The 25331-nt window shown below is 39.8% G+C and overlaps 1 protein-coding gene across 3 annotated transcripts in view; it reads left to right on the plus strand.

Moving 5' to 3' along the window:
- The window catches only part of zmp:0000001267 (b(0,+)-type amino acid transporter 1), a 168448-nt gene that overhangs the window by 100926 nt on the left and 42191 nt on the right, over positions 1-25331 (plus strand). For all 3 annotated transcript variants that reach the window (XM_067456014.1, XM_067456012.1, XM_067456013.1), the window contains exon 4: positions 3160-3284. In XM_067456014.1, coding sequence (XP_067312115.1) covers positions 3160-3284 — 125 coding nt within the window. The remainder of the gene's footprint in view (positions 1-3159; positions 3285-25331) is intronic.

Here is a 25331-nt window from a genome sequence, read left to right on the forward strand (position 1 = left end):
CTAAATTAGCATTCTATCATCTGAAAAAATATTGCAAGAATTAGATGCTTTGTTTCCAGGCAAGACTTAGAGAAACTGGTTCATGCTTTCATCACCAGTAGGGTGGACTATTGTAATGGCCTTCTCACCGGCCTTCCCAAAAAGACCATTAGACAGCTGCAGCTCATAAAGAACGCTGCTGACAGGATTCTGAGCAAAATCAGAAAATGTGACCATATCACACCAGTCCTCATGTCTTTACACTGGCTTCCAGTTACATCTAGGATCGATTTTAAAGTACTACTACTTGTTTATACATCTATCAATGACCTAGGACCTCAATACATTGTAGATATGCTGATTAAATACAAACCCAACAGATCAGCTGGATCACTCACTAATCACTCAGATCAGCAGGATCAATTCAGTTAGAAATACCAAGAGTTCACTCAAAGCAAGGAGAGTCTGCCTTTAGCTATTATGCCAGCCGCAGTTGGAATCATCTTCCTGCACAGATCAGATGTGCTCCAACAATAGCCACATCCAAATCCAGACTCAAAACACATCTGTTTAGCTGCGCATTTACTGAATGAGTACTGTGCCACTGTACGTCCGACTGATCGCACCTCATCTATGCATCATTTTTTTTCATTCATTTTATAACTGTTTTAGTTTATTTACCTTTGTTCTTTTCTTTGATTATCATCATTTTATTATTTTTAATTCTCTTTACATTGTATTCTTTTTCTTATGCATTTTTATCCCTATTTTAATTCCTTTCTCTGTAAAGCACTTTTAATTGCCATTGTGTATGAAATGTGCTATATAAATAAACTTGCCTTGCCTTGCCTTGCCTTGCCTTGCCTTGCCTTGCCTTGCCTTGCCTTGCCTTGCCTTGCCTTGCCTCCTGTGGGCCCTGGGGAAACTGCTCTCCCTGTCTCAACACACGACGCACTGCCCCCTTTGGTTCCTCTGGGCACCTCTGGGTTTGGTTCAGACATGGCCGAGGCTGCGTCTGTACATCTTCCCCATGTCACTCAACTCCCAGGAGTTCTGGAAAAAGTCAGCCAGGATGGTATAAGCCTGCTGTTGGTTGTGGCCAACCCGCTTTTGGTTTGCAACCGACTGAAAGGGAACGTCTCGTTACGTATGTAACCCTTGTTCCCTGAAGGAGGGAACAGAGACGTACGTCCCGTCGCCACAGTTGCTGTACCATCACTGCAGTTTGAGCCACAGGTTCGGCTCCTTAGTGAAAAACAACAGTGCGTGGCGAACCTACCTGAGTTATTGCATATCAAATAAAAAATATTTGTAAAATATTTTAAAAATATATTAAAAAAAAAAATTATAAGCAGTTTCTCAGCTCTAGATTGTCCAAATATACTAAAATTTTGATTTTCTAAAAACATAAGTTTGCTAACAAACGATACCTACCATTTGACTCTCCTTGCTATATGAGTCTTTAAAGTTGTGAATATCACTCTTAAAATACCCTCAGGGCTTAAGGGGTTAATATACTTTAAAATATAATTTAAAAGTATATTAAAAATAGAAAACCATCATGGTTTTGTGCAGTTCTTTTTTGTTTGTCAATTAACATCCTGTAAGCGATGCGTTAGGCATATAGACATGACAAATGAGCATTTATGAATTAGGTAATATTTAAAAATATATAATAGAGATTTTTAATTAAATTGAGACACTAGTTTATTGATGAGAAAAGCCACAGACACTCTCTGAAAGAACCATATATGGGCCGCTCGAGAGCCGTTTCCAAACAGACTGTGGAATATCAGCCTGTATAACGCATGCAACCCATGGCAACGCTTTATGGCAACGCCTCAAACCAACTGATATGAAAAAATAAACAGTAATTAACCGACTTTTGAGCTGTTCTCTACTAATGTACATATTGTCATGTTATTATAAGTCAAATTTATTTTGTTTTATTGACCACAAATATTATCATTGACATTTGTCTGAGAGGGACACTTCTGATTTATTTTGAAAAAGGGCAGGGGTTAAAGCACCCAAAGCTCCCCCCTCTGCATGTGCCTGGTACGCAGATATTTCTTGAAACAAGGGGAAAAAATGATCGGATTGGGAAAGCTCTGGCTTTGTGTGGATGGGGCCTTATTAACTCTGACACTACTTCAGTGAGCACGTTTACATGCACACCAGTAAGCTGATTACTCACAAATATCAGCTTATTGAAATAACCCCGTTTGTATGCAAAGCAGTAAAAAAACGGACAACGCAAGTAAACATGTGTTTACATGACTTTATTAATAAACCGGTTTATTTCCTTGTAGTGACGTCAAAAATAATAATTTCCGTATCTCACTCGAAGTATTAGAAATTATGTCAGTTGTGATGTTAAATAAAGCATGCACTGTGTCTGTGGGAGATTTACGGCTCATATAATTCTCTCATGCAATGACAGATGCAGCGTTTTGACTGAATCTCTTCCACTTCTGCTGCATGAAATGAGAACACATCTTTAAAATTTTCTGGGTCTTAAAAGAGTGTTTGTTATATATGTCCTTATTTCATGCAAAACGCTAGCTTGCTCTGTCTGGATGCGTTTAAATCTAAATGTTAATCTTTAAAATGTAAATTTAGATCAGCATTATAGCAGTATAAATCCATTTATTATCAGCATAGGGTTGATTTCCATGTGACTAGTACTGCATGTTTGGCACCATCCTACCAAGTTTAGAGTGCATTTGATTTATGGTCTCTAACACCACTTCAAAGCAGAAGAAAATCAGCAAAAACACAGCATCTAGACTTTTGCTGATGATCCAGTTTTATCTGTTAAAAAGTTTTCATTTTCTATTCATATTTAAATATATTTAATATTTGTATACAAAATATACTTACATTTATTTGGACTATTGCATCTGAAAAAGCTTTTGTCTGTGCACAACACATATGCTAAACATATAAGGGATAGTTCACTCAAAAATGGAAATTCTGCCACAATTACTCACCTTCGAGTTGTTCCAAATCTGTATGAAGTTCTTTATTCTGATGTACACAAAAGAAGATATTTTGAAGAATATCTATAACCAAACAGTTGATGGGTCAGAATTTTCAATTTTGGTTGAATTATATTCCATTAAATTAACCACTGTTATTGAACTGTATGATCAAAATGCTCTGTTCCCTGTCTTTCAGCCTGACATCTTGGCCATGGCTCACATGCACAGACGTACTCCCTCTCCAGCTCTCATTTTCAACACAATTATTTCTCTAATTGTTCTCATTCCGGGAGACTTCCAGTCCATAGTCAACTTCTTCAGGTATAGTGCCTAATTTTGCATAACCTTTCTGAATTAGTTCAGCTAAGTTTTATTCATCCCTTAGGAAATTTAGATTGCACAGGTACCATACATATATCTTAATTGTTTATATCTTAGTGGCATCAAATATTTAAAACAAAGACATAATAAACAGACATTATATACAGGATTAAAAACAATAAAAACCAGCAACAATCAATTCAAATAAATATCACCATATTACCCAGGTTACAGATGAACACAAAGGAAGATATTTGGAAGAATGTTTGTATATAATCAGATTTTGAGCCCCATTGACTACTATAGTGGGGGAAAAAATACTATGGTAGTCAATGGGGCTCAAAATCTGCTTATATACAAACATTCTTCAAAATATCAAAATATGTTCAGCAGAACATCCTTTGTGTTCAGCAGAAGAAAGAAATTCATGCAGGCTTGAAACAACTTGAGGGAGAGTAAATGATGACAGAATTTTCATTTTTGTGTGAACTAACCCTCACTAATCCTGTTGGATTTACTTTTTTTATGTCAACAGGTTTCCACGTAATTGGGTTATGTTGAATTTAATTAGCATTGTTTATTTCGGTAAACATATTTTTTTTTTTTTTTACGTAAAGGAAATTCAATGCCATTTAAAATCAGGTTAACATTCTTAATTTTGTCTAAAACTATTAAGTTTTATTACTCTGAAATGAATATTTAAAAAAACAAAGCAAGTAAGCCATTTTAATTGATTATTTTTGTTTAGTGAAATGCTATTTTGAGTATCGTCAGCATAACAATGAAAACTAACGGCATGCTTCCTAATGATATCTCCCAGTGGTAGCATATACAGGGTGAAAAGCAACGGTCCTAACACTGAGCCTTGCGGTACTTCATACTGAACTTGTGATCGGTGTGACATCTCTTCATTTACTGCTACAAACTGATAACGATCAGATAAGTACGATTTAAACCATGCCAATGCAGTTCCTCTAATGCCAACATAATTTTCGATTCTATTCAAAATAATATTGTGATTGATAGCATCGAATGCAGCGCTAAGATCGAGTAACACTAATAGAGAGATACAACCACGATCAGATGATAAGAGGAAATCATTTGTAACTCTAATTAGAGCAGTCTCAGTACTATGATACGGTCTAAATCGTGACTGAAAATCCTCACATATACCATTTCTTTCTAAAAAGGAACATAATTGTGAGGACACAGCCTTTTCTAGTATTTTTGATCGAAACGGTAGATTTGAGATTGGCCTGTAATTGACTAATTCTTTAGGATCAAGTTGTGTTTTTTTAAAGTGGTTTAATTATAGCCAACTTAAAAATTTTCGGTACATATCCTAATGTCAAGGATGAATTAATAATATTAAACAGAGAAGCTATGATCCTCTGATATAGGATCTATACAGGAGAAGCACGTCGGTCAGTGAAGGAGCTCGAATCGCAAGTAAGTGTTTTTGAAATACTCTGTATTTGCTGTACTGCTTAGTGTAGTAATTACTAGAAGGAAGATACATTTCGATTCTGCACTTATTTTTCCTATTCATAATTTTAGTACGTGAGCTATTTGCAATTGCATTTTAACCAGGGCAGTTTGAAGCGCCGGCACTTTGAGCTGTACGCAATTGTCAGCTGTTATCAAATAATAATTGGTGGCTTTTAGCACAGGTAGTGAGTCATAGTTTGGTTTCGATTTGAGTCATTGGTAGCCTGTTGCGCTGATTAATCTTTAGGATAATTAAAAAAGTGCCCACAGCTGTTCTCACTCAAGTAGTGATCAGTGTGTGTTTAATAAGTGTGTCCGCGTCGGCGGGAGCATTCAGCCCTTGTGTTCAGCCACCTCGTGTGAAGACCGACAAGTGTAAAGATATCTTTTTTCGACTCTACCTACGATCATCTCCCCGTTAGAACGAACACCGAGAACGCACTTAAGTATTTATTTCTCTGTCCTCTTTCTCCTTCTCTCTTTTCTCACAATGTGCTTTCAATACAAACCCACTCTCTAACCCAATCTCTAATCTCTAACCCACACTCCACTATCATACACAGACGGCAGCGCAACACTTCAAATCTGCGTCCTATTCCTTCCTAAAGGAATAAAGCTGACTTTACTCCAGCCTTTGACACTCAATCCAATCTGAATATCTTGGCCTTGACTGAGACCTGGATCCATCCAGAAGACTCAGCAACCCCTGCTGCTCTCTCTAATAATTTCTCTTTCTCACACACCCCTCGCCACACTGGCAGAGATGGAGGCACAGGTTTTCTCATCACAAACAATTGGTAATACTCAACCTCTCTATGAAATAACAACTCATTTGAATACCATGCTATTACAGTTACAGCTCCTGCTAAAATCCATTTACCGTCATTTACCGCCCTTCAGGTCAATTGGGCACCTTTGTTGAGGAACTAGATGTGCTGCTCCTCATTCCCTGAGGATGGCAGCCCACTTGTAATCCTTGGTGATTTCAACATCCACCTGGACAAACTGTATGCTACAGATTTTCACTCCCTTCTATCCTCATTTGATCTCAAATTCCTTACTACCTCACACACCCACAAATCTGGCAACAAACTTGACCTCATCTACATAAGCAACTGAACTATAGAAAACACTTTGGTCAAGCCCTTACACTTCTCTGATCATTACTTAATCACATTTAATGTACATCTTACTACTTGTACACTTCCTCTACCAGTTAGTTTCAGACGAAACCTGCGTTCCCTTTCTCCCCCTCACCTCTCCTCCGTTGTTTCATCCTCTCTTCTGTTCCCCCACACAATTCTCCTCTGTGGATGTCAACACTGCAACAGACATTTATACTCCACTTTAACTTCTTGTCTAGATAGTATCTGCCCTTTATCTTCTAGGATCTAGGAACCCTTGGTTATCTGAGGTTCTTCGTGAACACCGAACCAAATTTAGGGCAGCAGAGAGAAAATGGCGCAAATCAAACGACCCATCTAATCTGAGTAATTATCAGTCTCTGCTCATTTCCTTCTCACATGATGTCCATACAGTTAAATCGTCATATTTCCACAACAAAATCAACAGCAACTCAGACACACGCACACTTTTCAGAAGTTTCAACTCTCTGCTCTCACCACCTCCCACCACATCTCTATCTGCAGACGATCTTGCCCATTTTTTTCACAGATAAAACCACAATCACCAGCAGTCAGTTCCCACCTCCACACACACACAATTTTAAATCAGCCACATCCACAGCCAAACATTTTATCTCCTCCTTCTCTACACTCACTGAGGATGAAGTATCTAAACTTCTCCTCTCCAGCCATCCCACTACCTGCCCTCTAGATCCCATCCCTTCACATCTTCTACGAGCCATCTCCCATACACTCTTACCAGCACTCACACACATCATCAACCAGCAGCCATATCACCCTGCAGCCCAAGACTGGTTTCCCACTGAAGCTAAGCAGGGCTGAGCCTGGTCAGTACCTGGATGGGAGACCAACTGGGGTTGCTGCTGGTAGAGGTGTTAGTGAGGCCAGCAGGGGGCCCTCACCCTGTGGTCTGTTTGGGTCCTAATACCCCAGTATAGTGATGGGGACACTACTGTCAATGAGCACCGTCCTTCAGATGAGACGTTAAACCGACGTCCTGACTCTCTGTGTTCATTAAAAATCCCAGGATGTCCTTCGAAAAAGAGTAGGGGTGTAACCGCGGCATCCTGGCCAAATTTGCCCACTGCCCCCTGTCCATCATGGGCCTCCTAATAATCCCCATATCCTGATTGGCTTCATCATTCGGTCTCCTCTCCACCAATCAGCTGGTTTGTGGTAGGCGTTCTGGCGCAATATGGCTGCCGTCGCATCATCCAAGTGGATGCTGCACATTGGTGGTGGTTGAGGAGATTTCCCCCTTCTATGTAAAGCGCTTTGAGTGCCTAGAAAAGCGCTATATAAATGTAATGAATTATTATCAACACATCTCTCTGCAACGGCATCTTCCCTACTGCATTCAAGCAGGCTCGAGTAACCCCACTGCTTAAAAAACCAACATTAGACACATCACTTGTAGAGAACTACAGACCTGTTTCTCTCCTACCATTCATAGCGAAATCACTTGAAAGAGTTGTTTTCAACCAGGTCTCATCTTTCCTCTCACAGTCTAATCAACGGGATGTAAACCAGTCAGGTTTCAAAAAGGGCCACTCAACTGAGACTGCATTATTGTCAGTTACTGAAGCCCTGCGGATGGCAAAAGCTGCATCCAAATCATCAGTCCTCATCCTCCTTGATCTGTCTGCTGCCTTTGACACTGTAAATCATCAGATTCTTCTTTCCACCCTCGCATCACTGGGCATCACAGGGACTCGATTTTACCATCCAGCTAGGTTCATCTTTGATTACACTTTCAGGGTCGGTCAGAAATCTTTGAGTAATCTTTGATGACCAGCTGTCCTTCAAAGACCACATCTCAAAGACAGATCATGCAGGTTTGCATTGCACAACATCAGGAAAATTAGACCATTCCTTACGGAGCATGCAACACAGCTTGTCCAAGCCCTGGTAATTTCTTTACTTGACTATTGCAATGCGCTTTCTGGCTGGACTTCCATCTTGTGCAATCAAACTGCTGCAAATGATCCAGAACGCTGCGGCACGTCTTGTATTCAATGAGCCCAAAATGGCTCATGTCACACCTCTTTTCATCTCTCTGCATTGGCTACCACTCGCTGCCCGGATCAAATTCAAAGCTCTGAGTCTTGCTTATGGATCTTCCACAAGCTCAGCACCCGCATACTTCGACTCACTCCTATGAGTCTATACCCCCACCAGAAGCCTTCACTCAGCTAATGAGCAAAGGTTTGTGGTACCGTCACAGAGAGGCATGAAATCCCTCTCCAGAACTTTTTCTTTCATTGTTCCTGGTTGGTGAAACGATCTTCCGTCCTCCATACGCACGACAGAATCCCTCGCTTCATTCAAAAGACAGGTAAAAACTCATCTCTTCCATGAGGACTTAATCTTACCTTAAAAAAATAAAAATAACTCTTCCTCATCTATTTCTCTTTTCTTCTTCCCTTTTTCTGTTTTTTGCTACTCTGAGTAGTGTACAAATCTTGGTATTTAGGGCACTTTTTGCATTTCTTTGCCTCTTCTTGACGGATCGCTTCCTGTACTCCTCAGTTGTAAGTCGCTTTGGATAAAAGCGTCTACTAAATGCATAAATGTAAATGTAAATGTAAATCTATGACTTCTGGATGTATCTCTTTTAGTAGCCTAGTTGGTATAGGGTCAAGCATACATGTTGTTGATTTTGATGATTTAACAAGTTTAGCCAATTCTTCTCCTCCTATAGCAGTGAATTTTTCCTCAGTGACACTACAATGCTCTGTCTGAAGAGATACTGTAGTAGATGGCTGCATAGTTATAATTGTATTCCTAATGTTATCAATCTTACTGGTAAAGAAGTTCATAAAGTAATTACTGCTGTGTTGTTTACAAACGTCTGCAGTTGAAGCTTTATTTTTTGTTAATTTAGCCACTGTATTGAATAAATACCTTGGTTGTGTTTGTTTTCTTCTAAAGGAGTTGAGAAATAAGCAGATCTAGTAGTTTTTATGGCCTTTCTGTATGCAATCATGCTCTCTTTCCACAAATTGCGAAAAACCTCCAGTTTTGTTTTCTTCCAGCTGCGCTCCATTTTTCTGGCTGCTATTTTAAGGGCATGTGTGTGCTCATTGTACCACGGCATTGGGATATTTGCTTTAATTTTCTTTAAGCTCCGGGGAGCAACTATGTCTAAAGTGCTAGTAAAGAGAAAGTCAATAGTTTCTGTTGCAACATCAAGTTTCGGACCCACTTTATATTAGGTGGCCTTAACTACTATGTACTAACATTTTAATTAATAATTTGATAAAATGCACTTATTGTGTACATACATGTTTTTACATTGTAAAAGCACTTACATTTTAAAAATACCTGCATGTAATTACGTATGTAATGAATTTCTGTAGTTACATTTGTAATTACACAGTTGGCACTTCCCTTACACCTAACCCTACCCTTAAACTAACCCACACCACCATACCTGTCCCTAACCCTACCCGTATCCACCTCAATATCAGTAAAAGTGTTTTGCAATACAATTTGAACACAGTAAGTACATTGTACTTATTTTTTGATGTAAGTACATAGTACTTAAGGCCACCTAATATAAAGTGGGGCCCAAGTTTCTATTGGCTATCTGTAATGCTGAGGAGATGTAACTGATGAGGAAGATAATGTACAAAGCAATCTTTAGTTGCAGTGGTTATAGTCCTGCCATATTTGAAGCAAGGGGATGGCTTTGCAGCCTTAGCTAAATCATGTATATGGTATTAGGTAAGGATCTGAGATGTCATCGCTCTGCTGCAGAATTTTAGCGGTATCAACATTTATTCCATGTGACATTATTAGGTCTAAATTATGATTACGGCAATGAGTGGGTCCTGACAAGTGTTGTCTAACTCCAATAGAATTTAGAATGTCTCTAAATGCCAATACCAATGCTTCTTTTTCATTGTCTACATGGATATTAAAATCACCAACAATTAGTACTTTATCTGCAGCTAGTACTAACTCTGATAGAAAACCAGCAAATTCTTTGATAAAGTCTGTATTGTGCCCTGGTGGCCTGTATAGTAGCCAACACAAATGTCAAACGGGATTTAACATTTATACTACACAGTGTTACATAAAGCACCAAAACTTCAAAGGAGTTATATTTGAAACTAGACTTCTGAGTAATACAACATCGTTAAAATCACTTGAATCATTGTATAAAAGGGCCATAAAAATCCATGATAAAAAGCCTCGCCAGTACCCTCACTGTAAAGTACAAAGTAAATATAATATTTTGAGTTTTGAAAATCTTATTAAATATAATCAAATTTCTGCTTTATTTAAAATGATCCATAACATCGCTGCTCCCCCTTTGAGAAAATTTGTCACATTAAATTCAGAGAGAATTTCTAGAGCCACACGGTCGACAGTCAGAGGAGAGTGCAGCGTTCCAAAGCGTAGAACCACATATGGTCAACAATCATTCTTTTATAAAGCAGCGAACCTTTGGAATATTCTTCCAAATGAAATTATCTCATGTACAAACTATAGTACATTTAGATGCCTGACCAAACAGTGGTTATTATTAAAGCAAACCTGAAGTGTGTTTCCTGAAGTGGAGTGTGTTTTTATGATGTGAGTGAAGTAATGATTTTATGTATTATTTTGTATATGTTTTATGAACTCTTGTACGTAGGGCTTATAACATCTACCTGTCCAGGGACTGCGGGTGGAAATTAGCATTTTTTGCTATAACCTGGCACATGACATCTCTTCTTTTTAGACTAATGTTTTTTTCTGTGCATTGTCCCTGATCAAATAAATAAATTCAAATTCAGCAGCATTTTCCAATTGTCTATGAACCCTATGTTATTTTGCGGACACCACTTAGACAACCAGCCATTGAGTGATGATAATCTGCTAACTATTTCATCACTCCTTTTAAAAGTGAGGGGACCAGAGAAACAGACTGCCTTTGCCATCGTACTTGCCAGTTTACACACCTCTTTAATGTTAATTTTGGTGATCTCCGACTGGCGAAGTCGAACATCATTAGTGCCGACGTGAATAATAATCATAGAGAATTTACGATTAGCTTTAGCCAGCACTTTTAAATTTGCTTTGATGTCATGCGCTCTGGCTCCCGGTAAACATGTGACTATGGTGGCTAAGTGTCTCTATTTTCCATGTAATAGAATCGCCAATAACTAGGGCACTTTCAACAGGATCCTCAGTGGGTGTGTCACTGAGTGGGGAGAACCTGTTTGATGTTCTAATCGGAACGGAAGAGTGGTTTGAAGATCTATTTTACACTGTTCTGTAACAGAACAGATTTCTATCAGAAATTCTTTGTTGATTCCATTCACTGATGGCTTTCCTCAACTCTCGTAATCCACAGATGAAATGAGTCCCATTATCTGATCGTATTTCTGTGGGTGAGCCTCTCCTAGTGATAAATCGCTGTAAGGCATTGATAAAAGAGTCAGTATGGCGAGTGTGCGCAACTTCCAAGTAAATAGCTCTCGTAGTGAGACATGTAAACAAACATCCATACCTCTTAAGCTCACTGCATGCCTTCTTAACCAAGAATGGCCCGAAGTAGTCTATGCCCACACGAGTGAATGGAAGCTCACCTGGTGTCACTCTAGAGTCAGGTAAGTCTGCCATTTGCTGAGTTTGCGGCTTAGCTCTTAACTTGCGACACTGTAGACATGACTTGAGAGTTCGGTTAATGATAGCACGTCCCTTCAGAAACCAGAAACGCTGACAAGTACTCGCTCTGGAACTGCATGGCCCAAACAAAGATGGTAGTGACTGATAATCAGATGAGTAATGTGATGATTATTAGGTAGAATCACTGAATGTTTTCCCTCAAAGGGAATGGGGCATTTGTTAGTCTGCCTCCCACATGAAGGAGTTGGTTTTCATCCTCAAAGGGTTTAAGCTTGAGAAGGGAAGTGGTTTTGGCTTGAGTAGGGCTGAAAGATGCAATTTGTGTGTAATTGAGAATGGCTAACTCTGCTTGTTGGAGCTCACTTACAGTGATGGGGTCAGATAGATGAACAGATAGATGTCGGATTGCGTAACCAAGCCTTGACAGGCAACAGGATAGCAGTAGCCATTTTCAATCAATGCCAACTGGAGTATCGTTCCAGTAGTCTGTCCATTGCATTTTTCATCACTTGATTTGGTTCTATGCTAACTGCATATCTTTGGCTCGTTTAATCTCTGCTTCCTCTGACAAGTAATTTATGATAGGTTGAGCAGGCCAATGTTCCTCCTCAAGTTTAAGAAAGTGTGGACCAGATAGATACCCATCGTTCACTTGACAAGATCTCTCCCATAGTCATTCCAGAGAGACATCATCTGCTGGGTTGGAATCAGAATCAATGTGTCTCCACTGACATGGTTCTGAACCCTCATGCATTTTTGAAACATGGTTGGCGACGAACGTCTTGAAGCAACAATGCTAGTTATTGATGAAGTACAATGGTACTGTCTGTCCAAAAGAAAGTTCTTTCAATTGGAATTTCCAAATCCTCTGTAGCAACTACTGCTGCAAGTAGCTCTAGTTGTGGTATGCTAATTGACTTGATTGGTGCAAGTCTGGCCTTTGACATCACCAGCTTGCAGGTGTCATCAATCCTGATGTATGAAACCGCACCAGAAGCCAGTTCCGAAGCATCGGAGAAGTGATGGAGCTGGGTCGCTGACAATGTTCCTCATCAAGTTGAAGAAAGTGTGGACCAGATAGATACCCATCGTTCACTTGACAAGATCTCTCCTATAGTCATTCCAGAGAGACATCATCTGCTGGGTTGGAACCAGAATCAATTTGTCTCCACTGACATGGTTCTGAACCCTCATGTATTTTTGAATCACCAGAAGCCAGTTCCGAAGCATTGGAGAAGTCATGGAGCTGGGTCGCTGACTATCAACTACTGGATGTTGGTTTAAGACATCTTGGAATAGTCAGTGCAGACAAAAGAGGCAAGTCATTTAACCCCATGCCTTTCAAAGATTGTATAGGGCTCAGATTACTATTGTTCAACATTCACTGCTCGTTAAAACATCACATTATATATAACACATTATAACTTTATCTGGACAAACTCAGTATCATCAGAAAGATTAAAGACTCCAGCTTTGATATGTGAACACTGTTTATGATAAAACTGGGTTGCAGTGACATTAATTGCTTTAATTTATGTCAGGAGTGCATTATAATCGATCCGTTATAAATTATATTTTAAATAGATTATCACACGCACAGTAATTCTCTCTCGCAGACGCACTGGTTCATTTGTGTTCACACAGATCGCAAAGAACAGTTTTCAGTTTAGCTCTTAGTTCAAAAATGCTCATATTTGGAGAAATATTGACATTGGGAGCGTGGCAGGACGCGGGTCCCAATCTCTTTCCATATCCCAGAGGACACCCAGTGTTCGTTCACTTGGCAAATCTTGGTCAAGGTTTACCTCATGTAATGAAAGTCATTGTCCTCTGGGATATGGAAAGAGATTGCTTCACATTCGAGATCAAGAAAGTGGACAAGCCTGCAACAAAGAGAGGAGTTTTGAGCACAACCAGTTCCATCTATGATTCTTTAGGATTTGCAAGCCCATTTCTGCTCAAAGCAAAAGCAATCGTTCAAGAGTTGTGCCGCTTGAAAGTCGAATGGGATGAGGATGTACCGTTGGACAGTGGCGTAGATGGTTAAACCCTTGCTTGTCACTTCCCAATTTGGCAAATCCACCAATCCTCAGCTGGTATTGACATCACTTCCTTTGAATTGCTTAACCACTTGGTCAATCTAAAGCTTCCACAGGTGAGCAGTTCCCAGAGTTCGGAAGCAAGTTTAATGGTGACCTCCTCTGTTGGTACCGACTTGAGACAATCGTCCACGTAGAAATTTCACTTCACTGTTTCCACAGTGTTGTCCGAGAAGTTTCCGTGGTTGTCTTCAGCTACTCATTGCAAGGCAAAATTGGCAGTACTAGGACTCCAAACACCTCCGAAAAGGTGAGCTGTCATGCTATAATGCTTAGGTGGTTTGTCCGGGCCTTTATCTTCCCACCACAGTAAACGAAGCACATCTCTTTCATCAGATGGCACGCGGACTTGAAAAAACTTGCTCTCAAAGTCTGCATTCAGAGCAACAGGTTCTTGCCTAAACTTGAGAAGAACTCCTAGTAGCTTATTGGTAATGTCTGAGCCTTGGTGAATGTGATCATTCAACGAAGTACTTTGATACCGTGCTGCACAATTCCAAAATCTTTCAACAGTTGTTGTAAAGAGCGGTCAGCTTGAATGAAATTGCAGGTGATAGATGTTTAACCATCAGCTACTGGTCCACTGGAATTTCTACCCTCAGACCAGTTAGAATTGCGTTAGGTTCGCCTGACTCACCACAGCATGTCTCACGAGGAGCAAGTATGTCAGGTTGGTCTAGACCTATCAGCAAGTGAACCTCATCAGCCAGATCAACATCAGGTAAGCTTATTTCATCTGTAATTAATTGTAAGGTGTGGCCACTGGAACACTTCATGCTGTGTGACTAGGTTGTCCAGACATATGTTCAGATGATCCCAACAAAGCACTCCCTTCATCAGGTATGAGTTCCTTTGATAAGCATCTTGAACTTGTAGATCCACTGCTAAGGTGACTACATTGAGATCTTTTGTCTCCGTGGTGTTCAATTTAAGGTTAATTTTGTGTGGCTCCAATTTAAGAGTGTGAACTAGCTTCATAGAAGCATATGTCCCATTAGAACCGCTGTCAAGCAAAGCAAAGACATTCATGGAGAATAGATTGTGTCTGTCTGAAACCACTACTGGCAAGATGGGACTGTCGTCATTGTTAGAATAGCCGAGTGCAGCCAACTGTTGTGTTTTTCTCCACATCCAGGCACCTTGCATACCCAGTTGCAAGTACAAGCTGTACTGCAATGGCCTTTCATGAAACAGTTGAGGCAGAGTTGCTTTTGTTGAACAAAGGCCAACCGCTCTTGACAAACAGAGCCCTGAAGGCTTGACACTGGTTTAGAAAGTGTCCGTCAGTGCACTTTGGACACTTTCTTGTTGTCTTTGGTGTTACTGATGTTGTGGATTCATTAGTAACTGACACTGTTGCAAATGTCTGCTTTTTCTTATTGAAACTTGACTTGGGACTTGATTAAGAACTTCCTAGAGAAATTCGACTGGCAGGGCTAAGAAGAATCCCAAAGATAGGATCGGCTCTCTTAGCAGCTTCTGATTCAACAAGACTATGTCATCCAACTTTGGCAAATGTCTAGATGATCTCATAGTTTATTGTAAGCCATCTTTTCTTTATGGTATCTTTTCTTTATGCTTTTCTTTCAGGTAGTTTTTCGACAATTTCTAGCAAAGTGCATCCACCATTCAGCTCTTACTCACACTTCATTGCCTTTAAAGTGTCTCGGCAGCTGCACAGAATGTCTGCAAAGCTTTGCAGCTACTTGTTGTCTTTAATGTCTTTGTAGTTAAGTACCTTGTCAACCCATGCTTGTGATATTGCATACGGATTGCCAAAACGTCTCTTTAGAATAGCCATGGCTTCCACATAGCCCAGGCTAGAGTTGGGATTGTACAAGCAATGTGAGATGGCATCTCTTGCTTGGCCAACAGTGTACTGATGCAGTTGATTAAGTTTATCTTGATCTGGCACTGTCTCTTTATCAATCACAGAGGTGAACAAACTAATGAACTGCCAATACTTTAAAGGTTCTCCATCAAACTTGATGATGTCAAAAGGTGGTAGATGCATGGAATTAATGTGCGACTGATATTGTTGCCTTGACGGCTCTAGTAGCTGGCATAAAGAATTCTCGTTCATTCCTGAGCGCGGGGAACGAAAGTTGAGGGATGGGTTACCTGAGACAGGAGTTGAAAAGGTTTTTTTTTTATGTCGTTAACTCAGCCTTTAAACATTTTTCCTCCATCTCAGCATCTTTGAGTTTCAGTAAGCTTTTCAGTCCATTCAGCTTACATCCATTTTAAATTCTGCATGCTGAAGTTGTAATTTAAACTCTGCACGCAGGCGTTCTTCTTGTTGAGCAATACGCATGGAGAATTCTTTCTTTTCTTTCTCTCTTAGATTTTGTAACCCTTGAAGCTGGGTAGATTGCTGGTCTACAGAAGACATTGGAGGTTTAACAGCTTTATCAAGCTTTGACTCTTCCTCTTGGAAATAAGCATCTGAACATTCTATGTTTGGATCCTCCATTGATGGTTTAAAGGGTAACGGTTTAGATTACGGCCAGGAAAGTACTGCATAATTTGCAGTGAATTTACAGCATAAATTTTGGTAATTATAGTGTAACTATACAGTAAGTACTTGTAGGTATAAGGGAACAATATGTAATATTCGGGGAATAAAGGGGTACTATCAGGAAAAATAACAATCTATTTGGTAAAATTTTATTTTAAGGGTCCAGAATAATGCACTAGTTAAACATTTATTAATGATTAACTTGCTCACAATTAAGCATTAGTTAAGCATGAACACACTAGTAATTAATTATTAATTTTAAAGTTTAAGGGTTAAAATTATGCATTAGTTAAACTAGTTATTAATGATTTGCTTGTTCACAATTATGCACTACTTAAGCATGGACACAATAGTAATTAATGATTAACTTAACATAATCGAAAGGGCATATTAGCCATTATTTACACCTTAATAAGCCTAATTTGTGTGCCATGCTGTTAAGTTAACTGAACAGTAAGCTAGTAGTTATGTTTAATTACTGCTGATTTTGCCATTATAAATGGCTAAAATAGTGTAATAAAGCAAATTTGACCCCCTATTCTAAAGTGAAAGTTTTATCCATATCAATTATGGCACTTATTGAGTGATATTCGAGTTTACTCGCCACAATAAGCCAATAATTAAGCCTAACTACCATTAAAACAGTACTAATAAAGGCAATTTGACCCCCTATTCTAAAGTGAAAGTTTTATCCTTATTAATTATGGCACTTATTGAGTGATATTTAAGTTTATTGACCAGAATAAGTCAATAATTAAGCCCAACTACCATTAATACAGTACTAATAACGGCAATTTGACCCTCTATTCTAAAGTGAAAGTTGTATCCTCAATTATGGCAGTAATGTGTTATATAAGTTAAAAAGCAGCTTCAACCGACACAAAACATACCGTAATTCCTCAAATAAAGACCGGGGCCTTAATTTACCTGAACTGCAAATGGGAACCGGCTTTTATTTGAAGCAGGCTTTTATTAGGGGCAGGCCTGTATTTCTAATTCCATTTGTTTGAAAAATAATTGCTTTAAATAAGCTGTTTTAAATTTAAAGCGATCGTTCCAGTGGACAAATATCATAGATTTTTTTTTTTTTTTTTTTACATTTGAATTTTTTTTTACCAACAACAGCCAGAAAGGCGACTAATTTTCTAAAATTCCTAATTTCTTTATAGGTTACGGTTGCACGTAAGTTTATTTTAGACTCTAACCCAACGGACTCGATCGGTGCTTTATTGTTGCACGTGAGGGAAAAAGCTTCCTTCCACTTAAATTTAGCTGTTTTAAATTTAAAGCGATCGTTCCAGTGGACAAATATCATAGATTTTTTTTTTTTTTTTTTTTTACATTTGAAAAAAAAATTACCAACAACAGCCAGAAAGGCGACAAAGAAATTTGGGTCAGAATTACGGTCGGTAACCACAATTGAGTCAGTTTGAAAAATGTAAAATGTTTATTCCTAATTTCTTTATAGGTTACGGTTGCACGTAAGTTTATTTTAGCCTCTAACCCAACGGACTCGATCGGTGCTTTATTGTTGCACGTGAGGGAAAAAGCTTCCTTCCACTTAAGAATAGTTGTAGACTTTTAAGCACTTTTTTTAATGCATCTCTTTACATAAATATTATTTTCTACTTGAAAAAACTATAATTTCATTATTTTTCTAACCCAACTAATGACTCACTGCTTGGTTGCACACTTGAGGGAAAAAAACTGGATATTCGTGTCTGGTTTGAATCCAGAAGGAATTCTGGCATCTCGAGCACGCTTTCGTTACCAAGCAACGGGGTAAAACGCTTGCGTAAAGAGAGTTCGCGGCAGTGATACGGTATTGTGATTGGACAGTTTAGAATTAGCTTTAGAAAGTTACGGCAATATTGTTTCAACATATGAAATTCGAAAATAGGAGAATGCATAGAAAGTATTGCGACCCCCTATAAATTGATCCGAAATTGACTGCTTGAGAAACATTGGCCTACAGTATGTTTCTTTACATAATTTTTTTAAACTTAAAAACTATAATTTTATTATTTTTGTGACCCAACTAATTACTCATCCATGCTTCCAATAGTTTGCACGCACTTTTCTCAATCCATTACGGAGATTTAAGATTTTGATTTTGCATATTGTTTTTAAATGGTCATTCTCGTAGCCTAGTTCATATGACCACTTTACAATATTTCAACAACATAGTTTATTTTGTAGCCTATCTGTATTTTAAGTTAAATGCAGAGAAGAGGGTCGCACGAAGCTCAGAGCCGTGCCACGTCTTCAAAGCACATTATTTTCAATGAGTGTACACACACCGGCGGCGGCATTCGGCATTCGGAGACTCAGGAATTTGTTCAAAACCCTGCCGCGCCACAGAGCACCAAACGTCTCGGTTACGTATGTAACCCTGAAGGAGGGAATGGAGACGCCACGTTGGAGTACCGACGAATAGGAATCTCACTAGCGAGAGCCAATCTACTTCGAGTGTAACTAAACGAGCCAATGCACATTGGCATGCAATGATTGCACCAGCAGCTCATGCCACGCAGCGGGGGTAAAAATGGGGCACAGGTGCTTGCATCAAATTAGTCTTTTGCTGAGGAGCCGAGTAGGTGAATTGGCACCCCAATGTGGCGTTTCCGTTCACGTGGCGTCTCCGTTCCCTCCTTCAGGGAACGAGGGTTACATACGTAACCGAGACGTTCCCATTCAGTCGGTCACTCTCGACGCCACGTCGGCGTACCGACAAATAGGAATCCATACCAAAGCGCCATGGCCTGTGCCCCCTTCCAGTGCCCTGTCTCTCCAGCCTCCTGAACTCTCTTACCTGATGAGACAGGGCTCACACAGAGAAGTCCATCACTGCTGTTCTGCATGACCCGCTCAGTGACTATTGGATAACACTGGGAAAGTGTGCCCAAATGGGGGGGCCGCTGCGGAACCACATAATTTGTCTGTTTTCTTTTCTCTTTTTTTTCCCTTCAGACATAGGCATATGGACTGATGCCTATACTGCAGAGAAGGTTAGTTTAGCAGAGAATACAAAGAACTGCTATGAGACCAGTGAATTAAATTTGAAGCAGACTCTAGTTTGATCATTGTAGATGCCGCACCTGTGCCGCCCATCAGGAATTTGATGTCAGTCCTTCTGTATAGATCATCAGTCTTTTGAAGCTGCTTGGCTGTTGCTCTGCATGTGTCATCAGCCGGATGTCACTCAAAGGCCTGTTGCGAAGTCCTGGTGTTGTTGAGTGGAACTTAGGCTCTGTCGTTTCTCAGCCTCTTCTCCATTTTAGCTTTTGACTGATCTTGTCAGAGTTTTGCATCTCAGGATATTGTCTCTGTTCTCAGGAAAACCTCAAGTGAAAGTTTCACCTTTCCCTGCAATAAATCAGACTTTCTCCATGCTGACCTTTTGGAAAGTGTCATCTCCTTTCAGGAGGGGAGAAGTCTTCACCTTTCCCCACTTGTTGCTTTCATTGGTCAAGGTACTGTCATTGAAGCCATCTGAAATTTGAACACTCAGAAATCTGCATGAATCAAATTGAACTTATATATCTTCTAATTCCAATTGTATCTGAGCACTCAGCTCTTTTTCCAAATTCCATTCTCTAACCATCTTCTTCACTAGTTAACTGTCACTGATTGACTACAGCAGTTCCTTCATTCTATTTTTAGAAAAGCAAATTCTTCGTTGCAGTAGCAGAAAAGAAAAGAAAGACAATAATCTATCTTACTGATACTGAGTGTAATACAACTAACTACTTTTTCATTATTCTATATTCACATGCTGGGGTAAAAATAATCTGGTAATGGTAAATAAAACTTTTCTCAACAAACAGGAATTCTTTATTTTTTTTTTTTTTTTATTTGAATCAACAAGTCCCATTCACTAAGGTCCTATGATTGTTGCAAATGATCTATAAATGTTGAAACTTGTCTTTAAACTTGGTCACCCAATCTCGCTCTCACTCAGCTCAATGCACAAGTTATTTTAACACAAGCATAAATCTCTGCATTGGACTAGCTACTTTCTCATACTGTCCCCCAAGGATAAAGAGATAGACATTTTTAGACGTCTTCATATATAATATATAATACTTTAAGCACGTGCAATCTTATCATTTATTCATCTATTAAAATAAATCATCACATTTATCAAATAAATATAAATATATTTTATTATTTATATATATATTACAGTATTCTGCAGAACTAATATTTAAAACAATATTCTAATTTCCTTTATTTATTTTTAATACCTCACATTTAGGGCTCATTCTCTCATTCGCTGTTCTCAAGTGACCAGGGAGGAGGTCACTATTTTTACCTGCAGACACAGTCAGACAATACACAGATACACTTCTTCAACAAGATAGATTACACAAAAATTCAGTAACACTTTAGAATACTGTTTCTTACTTAATGCATAACTAATAAAGAGTTACTGCAGTACTAATGAATAATTTTTCATTAACACTCAAGGCACTAATATTAACTACTAAGGAATGCGTGTTAACTAATCAATATGTAATAGCATTTTTTAATTGTGTTAAGTATTAATTAGTTAATCATTAACTATTCAATTCACTCATGCCTCCTTAAGAACTACTATTAAGTAACTACTAATTCAGCTTCACAAGGAATAACTATTAAGTAACTACTAATTAACAGTGATGCACAGTATCACATCGAGGCCCTTTCTTCTTCTTTAGTACTAATGTTGTTAGATAAATGTACTACTGTTATGTGTACTTTATGTAAATATTCATTCATTCACTCGCAAATGTGCCGAATAATGTTTCTGTCTGTGTGTGTCCCCACGCTATAATGTTGCAGTTCTTGCAGCATTAAATCAGAGAAAACAATTCTAGTGAAAGAGTACACAGAGATTCATGAGTGCACTGCACATGCAGAGTGCACAAAATGTGAGCGCACACGCAATTTCTGTGAGTCCAGTTTTGTGCGAGAGAATGGATTGAGATTCCACTTGTAAGCAGAGATTCGTTGCTTGTAAACTTGATGTGCTCTTGCGGTACAATATTAATACTACATCAATGAGGATGTTGATGATTTTTTTTTTTTTTTATGTAAGTATTGTCTGCAACCAGAAGTTCAGGACGGAACCCCATCCCCAATCTAAGTGCCTTGCCAACATAGCTCAGGCATTTTATGTTTATGTGATACCAAATGATTTCTGTATTTAAGGCAATGACTGAGGGGAAAATGAGAATACAGGGAACCTATGAGTCATTAAAAAAGAATTACCGAATAGTTCTCAAGGAGTTGGAACAGTATGCTAAAGTGAAAACATAAGGAACCCATTCATAATTAATGAAGAATTACCAAATAGTTATTAAGGAATTACTTAGAACCTGGAACAGTATTCTAAAGTGAAAACATAAGAAACCCATTCATAATTAATGAAGAATTACCAAATAGTTCTCAAGGAATTACTTAGAACCTGGAACAGTATTCTAAAGTGAAAACATAAGAAACCCATTCATAATTAATGAAGAATTACCAAATAGTTCTCAAGGAATTACTTAGAACCTGGAACAGTATTCTAAAGTGAAAACATAAGAAACCCATTCATAATTAATGAAGAATTACCAAATAGTTAATAGTTAAATAATTAAGCCTAACTACCATTAATACAGTACTAATAAATGAAATTTGACCCTCTATTCTAAAGTGAAAGTTTTATCCTCATTAATTATAGCACTTATTGAATGATATTTAAGTTTATTGACCAGAATAAGTCAATAATTAAGCCTAACTACCATTAATACAGTACTAATAAAGGCAATTTGACCCTCTATTCTAAAGTGAAAATTTTATCCTCAATTATGGTAATAATTTATATAAGTTAATAAGCAGCTTCTACAGACACAAAACATATTTTTTGTCTATTTGGATAAATAGTGAAAGGTACAACATGAACGTATTGGCAACATTTAAACAAAGGTGTTTTTACCTCAAAAAACATAAAATATATTTTATATCATATAAAAATTTAAAATTTTCCTTTAACCATTTTATAGATAAGTTACATGTTACTTCCCTAAACACAAACATAACAATTTTACAGAGACTAAAAATGACAATACAACTTAATGGGTTAATGGGCAATATAGCATTACAATTATATTTTGAGCCACTAATCTCACTCAAACCTCTAAACCTACACATAACCATTAAAAAAAAATGAAAATATATAAAGAAAAACATAACTAACAAAAGTGTAATCACAATCATTTCTTTATTGTGAAAATGTCAAAAGCGGTACCAATAGTAGTCCGAGTGACGATGTGCTGCAGTCGCAGTCCTCTCTGGTGATATAGTTTTGTATGAGGTAACGTTACAGAAAATTTAAGTTATTTAATTTAAACTTAATCCCACTTTTTAAAGGCGCGTGCGTTTCTCATTCTTTTTGCAAAAATCATTTCCCAAAGATCATTTGATTTCAGAAAGACTTTATTCACATTAACAAAGCCGATTCTCTCCTGCAAGAGACCACTCCAGTTCTTTTGTTTACCTAGCATTTATACATAGCTGCTTTCCCAAAATGGTAACAACCTTCAGCTAGTTTTCCAGTTGGTTTCCTGGCTCACATGTCACCACATTCCAAGATCTTTTTCTGTCGATCATGCATCTTCTACATGTCATTTTGAAGCACGTTCACAGGGCAATACAGGGCAAACACAACCTGATGCAGATAACCTGATCTGATATCTAATGGTGTCTTATATACAGTTTATTTTACATTAAATTCAATAATAAAAATCTTCTACATGTGTGCCGTGTTCGTGGGATGTACTGGAGTCCTGGTGGGCAGCCCGGCGGGGTATTGGCGGAGGCATTGGAGAAGGGGCAGGGTTTCCTCGGACCAGGTGATGGGACTCATGAAGATCTTGTCTGGCAGAATGGGTTCAGACTGCTCAGGCTGTTCCTCGGAGGGGAAAAGGTGCGAGAGGGCATCCGCCTTCACATTCTTTGAACCGGGTCAATAGAAGATGGAAAAGTTGAACCTGGTGAAGAAGAGGGCCCAACGAGCTTGGCGGGGATTGAGTCGCTTGGCATCTCTCAAATACTCAAGGTTCTTGTGATCAGTAAGTCCAGGAATAGATGTTGGGATCCCTCCAGCCAATGCCTCCACTCTTCCAGGGTAAGCTTGATGGCAAGTAGCTCCCTGTTCCCGATGTCATAGTTGACCTCCGCCGGGCTGAACTTCCGGGAGAAGAAGGCATATGGATGGAGTTTGCTGGGCGTCCCCTGCTGTTGAGACAACACCGCTCCAACTCCGGTGGTGGATGCGTCAACTTCCACGATGAAGGGTTTGGCGGGATCGGGATGGACTAGGAGGGGAACGGCGGGGAAGGCTTCCTTTAGGTCTTTGAAGGCCTTCGTGGCCACTGGATTCCAGGACAGAGACTTGGGCTTACTGCGCAGGAGATGAGTGAGGGGACTGGAAATGACACTGTAATTCTGGATGAATCTTCAGTAGAAATTTGCAAAACCTAGGAAGCCCTGGAGTTCTTTGATGGTGGAAGGGGTTGGCCAGGTCCTGATGGCGTCCACCTTCCCCTCGTCCATCCGGATGCCACTGCTGTTGATGTAATATCCAAGGAACTGCACTGAGGGCTGGTGGAAGGAGCCTTTCTCTGCCTTGAGATACAACTGGAACTCCCTCAGGCGTTGCAGGACCTCGGCAACGTGACAGTGATGGTCGGCCAGGCTCCGGGAGTAGATCAGGATGTCATCGATGTATACCAGGACTGACTTGTGGAGAAACTCCCGGAGAACTTCGTGGATGAAGTCCTGGAATACGGAGGGAGGGGGCGTTCGCTAGGTCATAGGGCATCACCAAATATTCATAGTGGCCAGTAGGGGGTCACAAAAGCGGTCTTCCACTCGTCCTCCTCACTTATCCGGATGAGGTTATATGTGCAACTTGAGGTCCAACTTGGTGAAGACGGTGGCACCACGGAGATGTTCGAGTGCAATTGGGACAAGAGGAAGGGGATATCGGAATTTAACTGTGATCTTATTGAGGGCCCGGTAGTCGATGCAGGGCTGCAAGCCTCCGTCCTTCTTGGCCACGAAGAAGAAGCTGGATGCAGCAGGGAACGTGGATGGTCGAATATAGCCCTGATCGAGTGCCTCCTGGATGTATTCTTTCATGGTCTTCTCCTCCGGCAGGGAGAGGGGATAGATTTTTCCCCTGGGCACTGGCTCACCCGGAAGCAGATCAATGGCACAGTCCCATGGCCGATGGGGAGGCAGCTTGGAAGCCGTGAGGACAAAAACGTCACTGAAGTTGGCATGGCAGGGTGGAATATTGACAGATCGCTGCTCGATGGGACTCTCAATATATGTTGCACAGAAGGGAATACTCCTGGAACGAGACGTGGAAGGAACAGGCAGTGCAGACAAACAGCTCTCTCCTCACTTGAGGACCTCACCGGACTTCCAGGAGATGACAGGGTTGTGCTGCTCTAACAATGGACGCCCTAGGATCAGCGGTGGAGTCCTCCAGAACCAGTAGGTGTATGTTTTCCACATGAAGAATACCAGTTTGGATCTGAAGGGGGCTGGTAAGGAGACTGACCTGCCGCCGGCTTGACGGCTTGCCTGTTATGGATTCAACTTGAAAGACGATCGGAGTGCGAGTCGTTGTGAGGTGGAGCTGACGGCAGAGGGCGCCTGAGATGAAGTTCCCAACGGAACTGGAGTCAAGGAGAGCGGAGACTGGCAAGGAAACATCAGCGGTAATGAGGTTCACAACAGTGTCAATGGTCGACTCTTCTAAGTAGCAGGATAGATCACACTCACCAAAGGACGAGGAGGACGTGTAAGGCACTTGGCTATGTAGTGATCCGAAGCTCCACAATACAAACATAGCCCATTGGCCAACCATCTTCTCCGTTCCGCTGGGCTTAGTCTGGTGTTTTCTAGTTGCATGGGTTCGGATACTTTTTCTGGAGGGCTGACGGATTCTGGTCGACGGAGAGATGGCAGGCTCAGAGATTGGTGTTCTTCGAGACACGCCTGCATACGACTGGCGAAGCGGATGGATAGCTGGATGAAGCGTTCTAGCCCGATGGAATCCTCGTACGCAGCGAATCCTTGCCGATAGGTAGTCAGAAGGAATTGCTCGTTCCATCCGCTGACGGCTGCCAAGGTCCGAATC

The sequence above is a fragment of the Pseudorasbora parva genome, chromosome 10 (assembly GCF_024679245.1).
Source record: "Pseudorasbora parva isolate DD20220531a chromosome 10, ASM2467924v1, whole genome shotgun sequence".
Classification (NCBI taxonomy): Eukaryota; Metazoa; Chordata; class Actinopteri; order Cypriniformes; family Gobionidae; genus Pseudorasbora; species Pseudorasbora parva.